Raw genomic sequence first — 16,214 nt, forward strand, 5'->3', positions numbered from 1 at the left:
TAAATCCAGCAGGGATGCACGTAACTAAGTACATAAGCATCGCCATGCTGGGACAAAGGGTCCATCGAGCCCAGCACCCTGTCACCGACAGCAGCCAAACGAACAAGCAATTTGTCCCACCCATCCTAGAAGTACTGTATTATTCCCTCGTCCATTCAATAACATTCTATGGCTTTTTCCTCCAGGAAGCTGTCCAACCCTTTTTTGAAGTCCGCTAAGTTAACTGCCTTAACCACCTTTTCCGGCAGTGAATTCCAGAGCTTATCAACGCGTTAAGTGAAGAAAAATGTCCTCTGATTCGTTTTAAATTTACCACACTGCAGCTTCATCGTATGCCCCCTTCTCCTAGTATTTTTGGAAAGCGTAAACAGACGCTCCACATCGACCCGTTCCATTCCACTCATTATCTTATAGACCTCTATCATATTTCCCCTCAGTTGCCTTTTCTCCAAGCTGAAGAGCCCCCGCCTCTTCAGCCTATCCTGATAGGGAAGCTGTCCCATCCCCTGTATCATCTTTGTCGCCCTTCTCTGCACCTTTTCCAATTCAACTATGTCTTTTTTGAGGTGCGGCGACCAAAATTGAACACAATACTCGAGGTGCGGTCTCACCATGGAGCGATACAATGGCAGAATAATATCCTTATTTTTGTTTTCCATCCCTTTCCTAATGATACCCAACATTCTATTTGCTTTCCTAGCTGCAGCAGCACATTGAGTAGAAGTTTTCAAAATATCATCAATGACACGTAGATCCCTTTCTCGGTCCGTGACTCTCAACGCTGAACCTTGCATGACGTAGTTATAGTTTGGGTTCCTCTTTCCCACATGCATCACTTTGCACTTGCTCACATTATAGTAAGTTGCGTAAGTAAGGGAAAATTAGGTTCTTACCTTGGTAATTTTCTTTCCTTTAGTCATAGCAGATGAAGCCATTACATATGGGTTGTGTCCATCAACCAGCAGGGGGAGATAGAGAGCACTCAACTTTTCACAGTGCCTCATGGCCAGCCAGCTCCACTGCCTCTTCAGTATTTGAAGCTTCCAAAGCAGTATGGCAAACCACAATGGGAATAACATGAACTTTCCTCACAGCGAACGATGGCCCCTTAACAAGGGCATGAACTCAAAAGGAGGGAATGAACACATCCTCCTGGAGGGAATAAACTCGTCCTCCTTATTGTATAACTGAAGGGGATACACGCAACCTCCTGGAGGGAATAAACTCATCCTCCAAAACATAAACTGGAGGGAATGGACTCACCCTCCTATAAGTGAACATGAATCCTGAAGACTGTTTTCCAACTTTCTCCTAAGGAAGGAACTTCAGGAAACAAGAACAGAACCTGAAACAGATTCACAGCATACAGACAATCATACAGGGAGGGCTCATGGCTTCATCTGCTATGACTAAAGGAAAGAAAATTACCAAGGTAAGAACCTAATTTTCCCTTCCTTGTCATCAAGCAGATGAAGCCATTACGTATGGGATGTAACAAAGCAATCCCTTTATAGGGTGGGAACAGGTCACACCACGCGCTAGCACTTGTGCTCCAAAACGCGCATCCCTCCTAGCAGCCACATCCAGCCTGCAATGTTGGGCAAAAGAGAGCTTAGAAGCCCATGTTGCTGCACTGCATATCTCTTGACGAGAGAGTGCTCCAGTTTCAGCCCAAGAGGAAGAAATCGCTCTGGTAGAATGCGCCTTAAAGGCTACAGGCAGAGACCGGCCAGCAAGCATATAAGCTGAAAAGATAGTTTCTTTGAGCCAGCGGGCAATAGTGGCTTTAGATGCTGGAGACCCTCTGTGAGAACCTGATAGCAAAACAAACAGATGATCATAGATCCTGAAAGAGATAGTAACTCGCAGATACTGCAGCAGAGTCCTGCGCACATCCAACAGGTGCAACTGCCCAAAAGATTCTGGAAACTCCTCCTTATCAAAGGAGGGCAAGAAAATAGGCTGGTTTAGGTGAAACGCTGAAACCACCTTAGGCATGAAGGAAGGCACGGTCCGAACCGTGACCCCGGACTCTGAGAATTGCAGAAATGGGTCTCTACAGGACAGCGCCTGGAGCTCTGACACCCGTCTCCCACAAGAAGAACGGCCTTTAGTGTCAAATCTTTCTCTGATGCTCGCCGAAGTGGCTCAAAAGGAGAAGCCTGCAGGGCCTTCAAGCCTAGCCCCAGGTTCCAAGCTGGACAGGATGCTCGCACGGAAGGCCGGAGCCGAAGCACCCCACTAAGAAACCTTGCCACATCTGGATGAGCAGCTAAAGACACGCCTTCAACCTTACCACGAAGGGAGGCCAACGCTGCCACTTGCACCCGCAGGGAATTATAGGCCAAGCCTATTTGTACACCATCCTGCAAAAAGTCCAGAATCAGCGAGACAGGAGCCCGCATGGGTGTGATCGCTTTTGAAGCACACCAAGACTCAAACTGGCGCCAAATCCTGGCATAAGCCACGGAAGTGGAACGCTTGCGGGCCTGCAGGAGAGTGGAAATGACTGTGTTTGAATAGCCTTTGTCCCTCAATTGCGCCCTCTCAATCGTCATGCCATAAGACCAAAGCGGCAGGCTTCCTCCATGGCTACCGGGCCCTGTGACAACAGGTTCGGTACCAGAGGTAAAGGAAGGGGAGCCTCCACTAGCATCTGTTGGAGGTCCGCATACCAAGGCCTCCTGGGCCAATCCGGGGTGATGAGGACCACTTCTCCTGGGTGCAGCCGAATCCGCAGGAGCACGCGCCCTATCAAGGGCCACGGAGGGAACACATATAGTAGGCCCGGAGGCCAGGGCTGAGTCAAGGCATCCAACCCTGCCGAGCGAGGATCTCTCCGTCTGCTGAAGAAGCACGGGACTTTGACATTTGAACTTGTCTCCATAAGATCCATCACGGGCTTGCCCCATTTGGCACATATCTGCAGGAATACTTCGTCTGCTAGTTCCCATTCTGCTGGATCGATCTGATGCCTGCTTAGATAATCGGCTTGCACGTTGCTCTGACCTGCAATGTGAGCTGCCGACAGAAACTGAAGATGCAGCTCGGCCCAGTGGCAAATCTGTACGGCCTGCGCGGCCAGTGCTCTGCACTGAGTGCCGCCTTGTCGATTTATGTAGGCCACTGCTGTCGTGTTGTCCGACATCACTCTGACAGCCAATCCTTCCAGGGTCACTTGAAAGGCCAGAAGCGCCTGAAACACCGTTTTCAACTCCAGGCGGTTGATGGACCACTCCGACTCCTCGGGTGTCCATAGACCCTGGGCATGCTTCCCCTTGCAATGTGCGCCCCAGCCCTTCAGGCTGGCATCTATCACTACTAGACACCAATCGGGGAGCGCCAGCGGCATTCCTCACCGCAGCATGCTGTCTGAGAGCCACCACTCCATGCTGAGTCGGGCCGCAGGGAGCCAAGAAAGTCTGCATTGATAATCCTGAGAAACTGGAGACCATCTTTGAAGTAGGGAATACCGTAGAGGTCTCAGGTGCGCTCTCGCCCAGGGCACCACTTCCAATGTGGCTGTCATCGATCCCAGCAGCTGGACAATGTCCCAAGCTCGCGGGCGGGGCATCCTCAGGAGCAGACGGACCTGATTCTGAAGCTTGCACCGCCTTAGCTCGGGTAGGCATACAAAGCCTGAGTCTGTGTCGAACCTGGCCCCCAAATTGTCGCGCCAAAAATGCCCCGATCGCGGGCCCACCCCGGAGGACTTAGAAAACACTCTTACCTCACTGGACCGAGCATCACAGCTCCGGTCCCATAGAAGAATCAAAGGAAAACCTCTGTTCCATTTTTTTTTAACGCTGTGAGGAAAGTAGAGGTAATAAGAACTCCAGAGGCTCAGATGAGTGGGAAAGGCAGGGGAAGGCGAACCAATGTGCCTGCATCCACTGAGTGGGAAAGGACAGGGAAAAGCAAGCTAATATGTCCACATCCACGGGGCCATGGGTAAGGCAGGGAAAGGGCTAACCTATGTGCCTTCAAAGTGAAGCTGCTATAGCCTCTAACACCCCGGCTAACAACTGACGGAGCTCGAAGAAGCTGCAGCCACCCTGCTTGGGGAGATAGAGAATACTGAAGAGGCAGTGGAGCTAGCTGGCCAAGAGGGCACTGTGAAAGTTTGAGTGCTCTCTATCTCCCCTGCTGGTTGATGGACACAACCCATACGTAATGGCTTCATCTGCTTGATGACAAGGAAGTAAGTAAGTTCACTGATAGTAAGTTGTGTGTGTATGTGGGAGCCCTGCCCATGCCCCTTCTATGCTCCACCCCCTTGCATTTATGTACTCTGTCAGATACGTGTGTTCTTATAAAATAGCACTTAAGTGTCTTGCTGGGACTTTTCTAGTTTATTACATTTTGCTATATTGTCATTACTACCAGAGGAGGTCATTGCAGAAAGTAGAAAAAGGAAGTCTATCAAATAAGATAGAACAGAAGCCAGCATAATAGAAGAAAACAAAGCAGTTATTCAGATAAATCATAGCCAACCCAAAACACACTTCACTTCAACAGAAAATACATCAATAAAGTTGCATACAAGAAGAGCAGCCATTACGGCATCTCCCCCACTAGAGTCACCGAAGACCTGTTTAAAAGCAACTGAAAGACAACTCAGCCCTAATGGGATGGAGAAGATTGTTCCAATGAGCAAGTGTAACAAAAAAACAAAATGCAGAATGGTGAGTAGGACTGAAACGTAGCATGTACTGGTCCAGGAAGCACTAATTGATGGTAATGATCGTATGTGACACTATGGAATGGTGGAAGTGGCTGAAGAGGATGCGACTCCTGTTTGAAGGTCTCTACATGTAACCATGAGCAATTTGTCCTGAATCCCACTTTTACCTGCTTGTGCTAACTAATCCTACATATTTATGCCAAAACAGACTGAGAGTCTTCAATGGTCAGAACGGCCAAAACCCACCCTCGAAACTCCCATGTCAACACCCCCTTTGCAGTTATGTACGAGAACATATAAACAGCTTTGTAGGCTGTGCAGGTGGGTGATACAGAGAGAGAGAGAAGCCCTAGCTGCTGGTAAAGAATGTGATCTCAGTCTCTGAAATGTACTTTTAATGCTCTGATGGGCAGATACATTCCAGCCTTGTACACTGACCTCTCTCACTAAACTAGTTACAAAAGCGAATGTCACTTACTGTCACCTACACCCAATTCCTTCCCAGTGAATTACTGTATCTAAGCAAGGATTATTGCCATTGCGCCTATCAGTGGTCAATTTAAGTTTTGGGAACGTGCCTTAGTCCAACTGATTCTAAAAGGGGCCTTGAGTATGTTGAGTCCACCAATATACTATTTCCTAGAAAATCAGGTTTCCGTTCTGGATTTAGTACTGAAACTATTTAGGCATGCTCACTCAATGATTTGCATAAAATATTTAATGGTGGAAGTCCACACTACCCTTACTGAACCTGTTCCCGGATGAGCTAAATGATGGAGATATAGATATATGCATTTTCAAAGCACAAAGTTCCATGGGTTACTCACATAACTTCGTAAGTCTACGTACTTTGAAAATGAGCACCGTAGTATTGACAGTTTCAGTGGATCTTACTTCGGCTTTTGATTTAATAGATCACTCACTGTTGTACTCTACTCAATTTATAGGCCTGACAAGTAAATCTGGACTCTGGTTCAAATCATTTCTATTAGATTGCAGCTTTTCAGTGGTCTTAGATAGCAAATACTCTTAGGATTATAAGCTACACTGTGGAGTACCTCAGGGCTCAGCCCTCTCTCTTGTTTTATTCAATATTTGTCTAAGCCTATTGCTTACCATCATACAGAACCATGGAATTGGAGTACATTGTTATGCCGATGATTTTTTGCTAATAGCCAAAGTATCATCTTTGACTTTTGATTTCACCACACTTCAACGATGCCTGGGCCAGATCTCCTGTTGGTTGAAAGATAATGTTTTGGTTTTAAACATAGATAAAATTACTGCATGTTAGATAAGTGTTGACAGGATTCCACCAATTCAGATTCCTGTCCTATTAAGGAAATCTATGAAGACAGTATGTAGATTCAAATACTTAGGGGGGGGGGGGGGTGCTAATTGATCATCGTCTTTGGTTTCAGGAACAAGTCTCTAATGTGGTGAAGATGGGGTTTAGCATTCTACAGCAATTGCATGCCATTAGGTACATATTAGATGAAGCCAGCCTACATTGATTCATGCCTTATTAATACTGATTCAATCAGTGTCTACTCTTAAAAGGTTTGCAAACATTACAATCCTCCTACTAGGCGAAGCTTATAAATTTGATCAAGTAAGGGGAAAGGGAAATGGGACTTGATATACCGCCTTTCTATGATTTTTGAAACTACATTCAAAGCGGTTTACATATATTCAGGTACTTATTTTGTACCAGGGGCAATGGAGGGTTAAGTGACTTGCCCAGAGTCACAAGGAGCTGCAGTGGGAACTGAACTCAGTTCCCCAGGATCAAAGTCCACTGCATTAACCACTAGGCTACTCCTCCACTCATTCCACCAATAAGAGCCAACCTCATCAGTGATGTCACAATGGCTTGATTGCCTGATACTTGGCTCACTTCTGATATTGTGATGTCATAAGGGAAAGGGAAATGGGACTTGATATACCGCCTTTCAGTGGTTTTTCTAACTACATTCAAAGCAGTTTACATATATTCAGATACTTATTTGTACCAGGGGCAATGGAGGGTTAAGTGACTTGCCCAGAGTCACAAGGAGCTGCAGTGGGAATCGAACTCAGTTCCCCAAGATCAAAGTCCACTGCATTAACCACTAGGCTACTCCTCCACTCAATCCACCAATAAGAGTCAACCTCATCAGTGATGTCACAATGGCTTGATTGCCCGATACTTGGCTCACTTCTGATATTGTGATGTCATAAGGGAAAGGTGGAAAGGGAAATGGGACTTGATATACCGCCTTTCCGTGGTATTTTGCAACTAATTTCAAAGCGGTTTACATATATTCAGATACTTATTTGTACCAGGGGCAATGGAGGGTTAAGTGACTTGCCCAGAGTCACAAGGAGCTGCAGTGGGAATCGAACTCAGTTCCCCAAGATCAAAGTCCACTGCATTAACCACTAGGCTACTCCTCCACTCATTCCACCAATAAGAGCCAACCTCATCAGTGATGTCACAATGGCTTGATTGCCCGATACTTGGCTCACTTCTGATATTGTGATGTCATAAGGGAAAGGGGGAAAGGGAAATGGGACTTGATATACTGCCTTTCTGAGGCTTTAACAACTACATTCAAAGCGGTTTACATAGTATATACAGGTCCTTATTCGTACACACCACTGTACCTGTCATTCCATTGGTTGCCTATTTTGTATCGAATTAAATTTATATTGTTAGTATTAGTACATAAAGCTTTCTATGACAATATACTTGGGATCTCTAGCTATTCCTTTACACTTGGATCGCTCTCCCTTCATAGGCTAGTCATTCCTTCCCTTAATTCAGCACACTGGTTTTCTACGTGTGACTGCACCTTTTTCTGGTTGGCACCTGCTCTTTGGAGCCAACTTCCATAGAGATTTGTGTGATGGAATCATTTCCAAAAATTTAAAAAACATTTTTTGAAATTCAAATGTCCGGTACACCTAATGCTTCAGGTATGGGGGAGGACTGAGCGTGGGTATCTGTGAGATAGGCATTGAAAGCTTTTTACATATTGCTGAGATGTGTGGTCTCCTGGAGTTTGTAAGGTGTAACATGTACAGACAACTTATCCAGGTGCATTTGAAATTGCTTGTAATCAAGCTTGTGGCTCTCCTATACAAACGGAAATATGTCTGTATCTTTCTGCCCTCTCCACCCGATTTACAGAATAATCTACTACTATTACTACTACTTAGCATTTCTATAGCGCTGCCAGGGTTACGCAGCGCTGTACAAGTTTAAACATGGGGAAGGACAGTCCCTGCTCAAGAGAGCTTACAATTTAAAGGTAACAAACTATGTAGTCAGTGTAGGTATCATGAATGGGGAAGGTGGTTAGGCACCAAAAGCAAGGGAGAAGAGATGGGCTTTGAGTAAGGACTTGAAAATGGGCAGGGAGGGCGCATGGCGTAAGGGCTCGGAAAGTCTGTTCCAGGCATGTGATGCGAGGCAGAAGGGGCGGAGTCTGGAGTTAGCGGTGGTGGAGAAGGGTACAGATAGGAGTGATTTGTCCTATCTGTAGCTTGGAACTGACAACTCACTAAGTACATAAGCATCGCTATGCTGGGACAGACCAAGGGTCCATCAAGCCCAGCAACCTGTCACCCACAGCAGCCAAAAGAACAAGCAATTTGTCCCGCCCATCCTAGAAATACTGCGTCCATTCAATAACATTCTATGGCTTTTTCCTCCAGGAAGCCATCCAATCCGTTTTTGAAGTCCGCTAAGTTAACCGCCTTAACCACCTTTTCACTAATCAATGCTGTTTTTCTCCTTTACCACTATGTCTGCTTTTCTTGCATCCTGCTTTTTATTGGTTGGAATGGGAAATGTCCCTTGTGATCATAACCTCTTTAATTGCGCACAGGCCATGTTCAGTATATGGGAAATAAGGTTCTGAATCTAGAGGCTGTGACGGAAGTGGATGATTTGCATTCAGTGGCGGTCATGGAAACGTCGTTCATAGAGATCTATGACTGGCATTTAGTTATACCGGGCTATAATTCATTCAGGAAGGACAGGGTGGGAAGAAGGTGAGGGAGAATGGCATTAACCCGGAAAGAGGGAATGGAATAACGTTTTACATTAGTATAATGCCACCTTCCAAATTCATTGTTTGGCTTACTACCTGGCTGCAAAATTTGGGCTCCTTTTATAAAGCTGTGCTACTGATTAGCGGTCCACTAAATGCGAAGAAGGCCATTCTTTTCCCATGGGCTTCTTTGCATTCAGCTCGCCACTAATCGGTAGCGCAGCTTTGTAAAAAGAGCCCTGTATTTTACTACTACTCCTACTTAACATTTCTAGAGCGCTACTAGGGTTACGCAGCGCTGTACAGTTTAACAAAGAAGGACAGTCCCTGCTCAAAGGAGCTTACAATCTAACGGACGAAATGTCAAGTTGGGCAGTCTAGATTTCCTGAATATGGTATGGTATGGTGGTTAGGTGCTGAAGGCGACATCGAAGAGGTGGGCTTTGAGCAAGGATTTGAAGATGGGCAGGGAGGGGGCCTGGTGAATGGGCTCAGGGAGTTTATTCCAAGCATGGGGTGAGGCGAGGCAGAAAGGCCGGAGCCTGTAGTACTGAAAGGAGGGATTTGTCTTGAGAGCGGAGGTTACGGGTAGGCACGTAGGGGGAGATGAGGGTAGAGAGGTAGGGAGGGGCTGCAGATCGAGTGCATTTGTAGGTTAGTAGGAGAAGCTTGAACTGTATGCGGTACCTAATCGGAAGCCAGTGCAGTGACTTGAGGAGAGGGGTGATATGAGTATATCGGTCCTGACGGATGATAAGACGTGCAGCAGAGTTCTGAATGGACTGAAGGGGGGTTAGATGGCTAAGTGGGAGGCCAATGAGGAGTAGGTTGCAGTAGTCAAGGTGAGAGGTAATGAGAGAGTGGATGAGAGTTCGGGTGGTGTGCGCAGACAGGAAAGGGTGAATTTTGCTAATGTTGTAGAGGAAGAAGCGACAGGTCTTGGCTATCTGCTGGATATGCGCAGAGAAGGAGAGGGAGATGACTCCAAGGTTGCGGGCAGATGAGACGGGCAGGATGAGGGTGTTATCCACTGAGATAGAGAGTGGAGGAAGGGGAGAAGTGGGTTTGGGTGGGAAGACAATAAGCTCGGTCTTGGCCATGTTCAGTTTCAGGTGGCGGTTGGAATCCAGGCAGCAATGTCGGATAAGCAGGCCGATACCTTGGCCTGGGTATCTGCAGTGATGTCTGGTGTGGAGAGATAAAGCTGGGTGTTGTCGGCATAAAGATGATATTGGAAACCGTGAGATGAGATCAGGGAGCCCAGGGAAGAGGTGTAGTTGAAAAAAGAAGGGGACCAAGCACAGATCCCTGAGGAACTCCAACAGAGAGCAGGATGGGGGTGGAGGAAGAACCATGAGAATGCACTGTGAAGGTACGGTGGGAGAGATAAGAGGAGAACCAGGAGAGGACAGAGCCCTGGAACCCAAATGAGGACAGTGTGGCAAGAAGTAAATTGGGATTGACAGTGTCAAAAGCGGCGGATAGGTCGAGGAAGATGAGGATGGAATAGTGGCCTTTGGATTTGGCAAGGAACAGGTCATTACAGACTTTAGATAGTGCCGTTTCTTAATTAATCCTATTAACACCAATGCCTTAATCAGAATGTCAGTCATGATAATTTAATTGATTATTGACATATTACTAATGTTCCACATTTTACAAAAAAATCATGGAAGGCACAGTGGCCAAGCAATTTTATAAGTATTTAGAAACCTATGATATCTCTAATTCAACAAATCTGGGATTTCACAGTGGCTTCAGTACAGAAACTTTATTGGTTTTACTTATTTCTGAAGTAAAATCATTGTTGGGTAAAGACCACCAAGTTATTATAATACAGTTTGATGTAAACATCAGCATTTGACTTGGTGTTAAGCACTCTCTCTAGTAACTAGAGCGTGAGATAAGATGTTGCCCCTTTTAGCGACTGGGGACTAGAATAGATCAGAGACAGGCCTATGTGAGGCTGGAATGGAATGTGAATGGCCGAGGAGCTCCTTCTAGTGACTGGAATAGGATATCAGTGCTTTAGAAGCTCCCTCTAGTGACCAGAGTCTAGAATAGAAGACAAATGTGTGAGGCACCTTTTTCTGAACAGCATCCTCTACTGGAAGATAGGGTATCCTGATAGTGAGGTTGCAAAAGAGACCGTAGTAGATCAGGTGTCCTTAAATAAAAATGAAAATCAGACAAAAGATTGCAAATTAATACTGTCAAGTACTGAGCATGATGTACATAGGAACAACAAACATAGTTTGAAATGTCTATCTGCGAATGCCAAAAGTCTAAGAAATAAGATGGAAGAGTTAGAATATATTGCACTAAATGAAAAATTAGATATAATAGGCATTTCTGAGACCTGGGGTACAAAGTATATCGTAGTGATAGGGAGGATCGAATTGGTGGAGGGGTAGCATTGTATATTAACGAGAGCCTTGAATCAAATAGATTGAAAATTCTGCAGGAAACAAAACACTTCTTGGAATCACTGTGGATTGAAATTCCAAGTGTAAAGGGGAAAAGGATAGTGATAGGAGTGTACTACCGTCCGCCTGGCCAGGATGAATAGACGGATGTAGAAATGTTAAAGGAAATTAGGGACGCAAACAAACTGGGCAACACCAGAGGAAATTGGAGAGTCATGAGATAGGAGGTAGTGTTCTATTGTGGATAAAAAACTGGTTAAAAGATAGAAAACAGAGAGTGGGGTTAAATGGTCAGTATTCTCAATGGAGAAGGGTAGTTAATGGGGTTCCCCAGGGGTCTGCGCTGGGACCGCTGCTTTTTAACATATTTATAAATGACCTAGAGATGGGAGTAACTAGTGAGGTAATTAAATTTGCTGATGACACAAAGTTATTCAAAGTCGTTAAATTGTGGGAGGATTTTGAAAAATTACAAGTGGACCTTACGAGACTGGGAGACTGGGAGGGGCATAATCGAACAGAAACACCTATCTCCATGGGCGTTTATCTCCGAGAACGGGTCCGTGAAGCGGCGGACTGAATCGTATTTTCGAAAAAACATGGACGTTTATCTTTTTTCGAGCTGGGCGTTTTTGTTTTTCAGCGATAATGGAAACCGAAAACGCCCAGCTCAAAAACGAATAACTCCAAGACATTTATTCGTGGGAGGGGCCAGGATTCGTACTGCACCGGTCCACCTCACATGCCAGGACACCAACCGGGCACCCTAGGGGGCACGTTTACAAAAAAAAAAAAAAAGGTAAAACAGCTCCCAGGTGCATAGCACCCTTCCCTTGGGTGTTGAGCCCCCAAAATCCCCCTCAAAACCCACTGCCCACAAGTCTACACCATTACTATAGCCCTAAGGGGTGAAGGGGGGCACCTACATGTGGGTACAGTGGGTTTGGGGGGCGGTTTGGAGGGCTCCCATTTACCAGCACAAGTGTAAGAGGTGGGGGGGGGGGGATGAGCCTGGGTCCACCTGCCTGAAGTCCACTGCTCCAGTGACCTGCATACTGCTGCCAGGGAGGTGGGTATGACATTTGAGGGTGAAAATAAAAAGTTGTGAAACGGCATATTTTGTGGTGGGAGGGGGTTCGTGACCACTGGGGGAGTCAGGGGAGGTCATCCCCGATTCCCTCCAGTGGTCATCTGGTCATTTAGGGCACTTTTTGGGGCCTTATTCGTGGAAAAACAGGGTCCAGGAAAAGTGCCCTAAATTCTCACTAAAAACGCATATTTTTTTTCCATTATCAGCGAAAGGCGCCCATCTCTGATCGGCAGATAACCACGCCCCAGTTCCGCCTTCACCACGCCTTCGACACGCCCCCATCAACGTTGTCCGCATCCGCGACGGAGTGCAGTTAAAAACGTCCAAATTTGGCTTTTGATTATACCGCTTTATTCGTTTTTGGGAGATAAATGTCTATCTCCCGATTTGGGTCACAATATAGGCGTTTTTCTCTTTCGATTATAAGCAGGTGGGTGTCTAAATGGCAGATGATGTTTAATGTGAGCAAGTGCAAAGTGATGCATGTGGGAAATAGGAACCCAAATTATAGCTACATCATGCAAAGTTCCACGTTAGGAGTCACAGACCGAGAAAGGGATCTAGGTGTTGTCGTTGATCCGTTGAAACCTGCTCAGTGTGCTGCTGCGGCTGAAAGCAAATAGAATGTTAGGTATTATTAGGAAAGGAATGGAAAACAAAAATGAGGATGTTATAATGCCTTTGTATCGCTCCATGGTGCGACCACACCTTGAATATTGTGTTCAATTGTGGTCACCACATCTCAAAAAAGATATAGTGGAATTAGAAAAGGTGCAGAGAAGGGCGATGAAAATGATAAAGGGGATGGGACGACTTCCCTATGATGAAAGGCTAAAGTGGCTAGGGCTCTTCAGCTTGGTGAAAAGGCGGCTGAGGGGAGATATGATAGAGGTCTATAAAATAATGAGTGGAGTTGAACGGGTAGATGTGAAGTGTCTGTTTACGCTTTCCAAAAATACTAGGACTAGGGGGCATGCGATGAAGCTACAATGCAGTAAATTAAAACGAATTGGAGAAAATTTATCTTCACTCAACGTGTAATTAAACTCTGGAATTCGTTGTCAGAGAATGTGGTAAAGGCGGTTAGCTTAGCGGAGTTTTAAAAAGGTTTAGGCGGCTTCCTAAAGGAAAAGTCCATAGAGCATTATTAAATGGACTTGGGGGAAAATCCACTATTTCTGGGATAAGCAGTATAGAATGTTTTGTACTTTTTTGGGATCTTGCCAGGTATTTGTGACCTGGATTTGCTACTGTTGGAAGCAGGATGCTGGGCTTGATGAACCTTTGATCTTTCCCAGTATGCCAATATATATGTACTTATTATTAGAGGCTGGAAAACATATTAATGGGTGAGGAGCTCCCTCTACTGACTGGAATGGGAAATGGTGTAAGGAGTTCTCTAATGGCCAGAAGATTTTATATTCAGATATGAGACATATTCGTGGCAATAAATGTTAACAGCTGTTGTGTAAATTTACAGAAAATGGGCTATCAGTTTATGAAAATCAAAGAAATATAAATATCTGTTTTTCATACTGCTAGAATTCAGTTTGAGCCCTCTAAGATCATAAGGACTGTGGAATAAGCATAAAATGTCTACCGTTCTCATGGTCCCGCAGCCCATCAGTGGTACAAAGAAGGAGATGGGTGTGGATGTAGCTGGTCCGCAGTTTGGATCATTTAGTGTCAGGTCTTCTGAACGGTAACCGAGTTCCGTCAGGTAGGAGTTCTTGATCACTACCGTCATGGAATCAGCAGAGCATGAAAGAGACACTGCAGGAAAGCAGGGATGCCAGAGTCAGTATGTAAACATGACATTTTCATTTCCATCTCTTCACTCACATGCATCAATTATTCTGTATAATAACTTGTAATAATCCAATTCCCCCTTCTGAATTTAGAATTTGGTTGTGGTCATGTGATCATATTCCCACTCAACTAATTTAATGCAATTATAAAATATATATTCTGGCTTTTCCGTCTGACAAAATGTACAAAGCAGATCAACAAGATTAAAAAGCCTCAAGTAAAAACATGAAGTAAAATGAAAACAGACTGGCACACAGACGAGGTAGCCCTTGTTTCCATACCCAGTACTCTTCTGTTATTCAGCTTCCTGCTTCCCAAACAGCCAAATCTTTAGTGCTTCTACTACTACTACTATTTAACATTTATAGAGCGCTACTAGGGTTACGCAGCGCTGTACAGTAAACAAAGAATGACGGTCCCTGCTCAAAGGAGCTTACAATCTAGAGGACAAGATGGACAAGGAGAGCAGACAAGCAATAATTGGAGTAGACAATCAATAGTCGGAGCAGTCTAGGTTACTAGGTACAATGTTAGGTTCCGAAAGCGACATTGAAGAGGTGGGTTTTGAGTAGAGATTTGAAGATAGACAGTGAGGGTGCTTGGCGTATGGGCACAGGGAGTCTATTCCAGGCATAGGGAGAGGCGAGGCAGAAAGGGCGGAGCCTGGAATTGGCGGTGGTGGAGAAGGGTACCGAGAGGAGAGATTTGCTTCTCAAAACTGTAAATAGTCTGTTATCAATTTTAATACTAGTGGAAGAAAATTCCAGATACTGTTTAATTACAACCGTGTCTGTGATGTATTTCCTGCCTCTACTGATCTGGCAAATGCACCTCACTCCTGTTCTGCAGCACCTCCTGCTGTTCCAGTACTAAGACCTTCAGAAACAACTCTACAAAAGTACCTCACTCTTGCCTCTGCAACACCCCTTGCTATTCCAATATGGAGATCCTCATTAGAGAGACAAAAAAGTCATAATGGAGGTGAAGGAAGGAAACCAATTCAGTAGTAGTAGTAGCACCTATAGCATTGAGGGGGGGGGGGTACCACCTCCTATGTCCATCCTAAACTACGTCCATGTCCCTTTGCTCACAAAGACTGTACTGCACACAGTTCCCCAGCTCAATCAATGTACCTCACTCTTTGTCTTATAGTAGCCCCCCTATATAGCTTTGTTAGTATATGTCATTCCTACACTTTAGCACCCCCCACTATTCCAGTGCTGAGACCCTCATACACAGCTTTGTCAGCATACCAAATTCCTGCACTTCAGGATCCCCCACCACCCCCATTTCAGTACTGAGACCGTACACAGAGTTCTGATAATCTACCTTTTGCTTTACAGCACCTCCTAGTGTTCAGTACTGAGAGCCCCTCCTGTCCTCAACCACAGTGCTGTCCTGCACAAATCCTGCTATTTTGGAATTTGGACTGCTTTCTCCCCTCCCCCCCTCCCCCCCCAGCTTTAAAATATTAGAAATCAGGATCTGGATTCTAGTTGCTGGATTGGGAATGTAGGAGTTGGGCTGGTTGGACAGGAGGCTGCAGTGATCTTAGTGAGAGGATGTGGAGAGAGGAATATAATAACTCTTCCTCTCTATGATTCCCTAATGTGTCTGCACACACGAACCTTATTCTACCACCACATTACTGTATTTGTTCATACCGGAATTGGCGAACGCCTTTACGGTACTATGTAAGCCACATTGAGCCTGCAAATAGGTGGGAAAATGTGGGATACAAATGTAACAAATAAATAAAATAAAATAAGGATGAAATGATATGATTTAGTAAATGGGCAGGAGTCCCCAAAACATAGTATTTCAGTGAATGTAGAGAAGACCCCTAGATAAGATTTTAGGAGCACATCAGAGGCGTAACAGAGTGAGGATAAGCATTTGACTCCCAGGCAGGATGTTAGTGGTACTGAGCACTCGGATAAAAATGGGAAATTGCAGTACAGGAGAATTTCAAAGCCATAGAGCTGACCCAATCTCAGACTCCACACGCACACCCAGTGACCCCCTCTCTTAAGCTTAAGAAGAAAGGGACAAGTGGAGTAAGCTGAGAGTTTAGATGTTTACACACTGAATTAGAGAATGGGAATGGGACTTGATATACCGCCTTTCAGTGGTTTTTGCAACTACATTCAAAGCAGTTTACATACCGT

At 45.3% G+C, this 16,214-nt stretch overlaps 1 protein-coding gene across 1 annotated transcript in view; it reads right to left on the reverse strand.

Annotated features, from left to right (window-relative positions):
* Positions 1–16,214, reverse strand: part of CUZD1 (CUB and zona pellucida like domains 1) — a 69,164-nt gene that overhangs the window by 21,397 nt on the left and 31,553 nt on the right. Inside the window, 2 exon segments of the mRNA XM_030204696.1 lie at positions 13,838–14,010; positions 14,396–14,418. Coding sequence (XP_030060556.1) covers positions 13,838–14,010; positions 14,396–14,418 — 196 coding nt within the window.

Source organism: Microcaecilia unicolor, chromosome 5 (assembly GCF_901765095.1).
Source record: "Microcaecilia unicolor chromosome 5, aMicUni1.1, whole genome shotgun sequence".
Classification (NCBI taxonomy): Eukaryota; Metazoa; Chordata; class Amphibia; order Gymnophiona; family Siphonopidae; genus Microcaecilia; species Microcaecilia unicolor.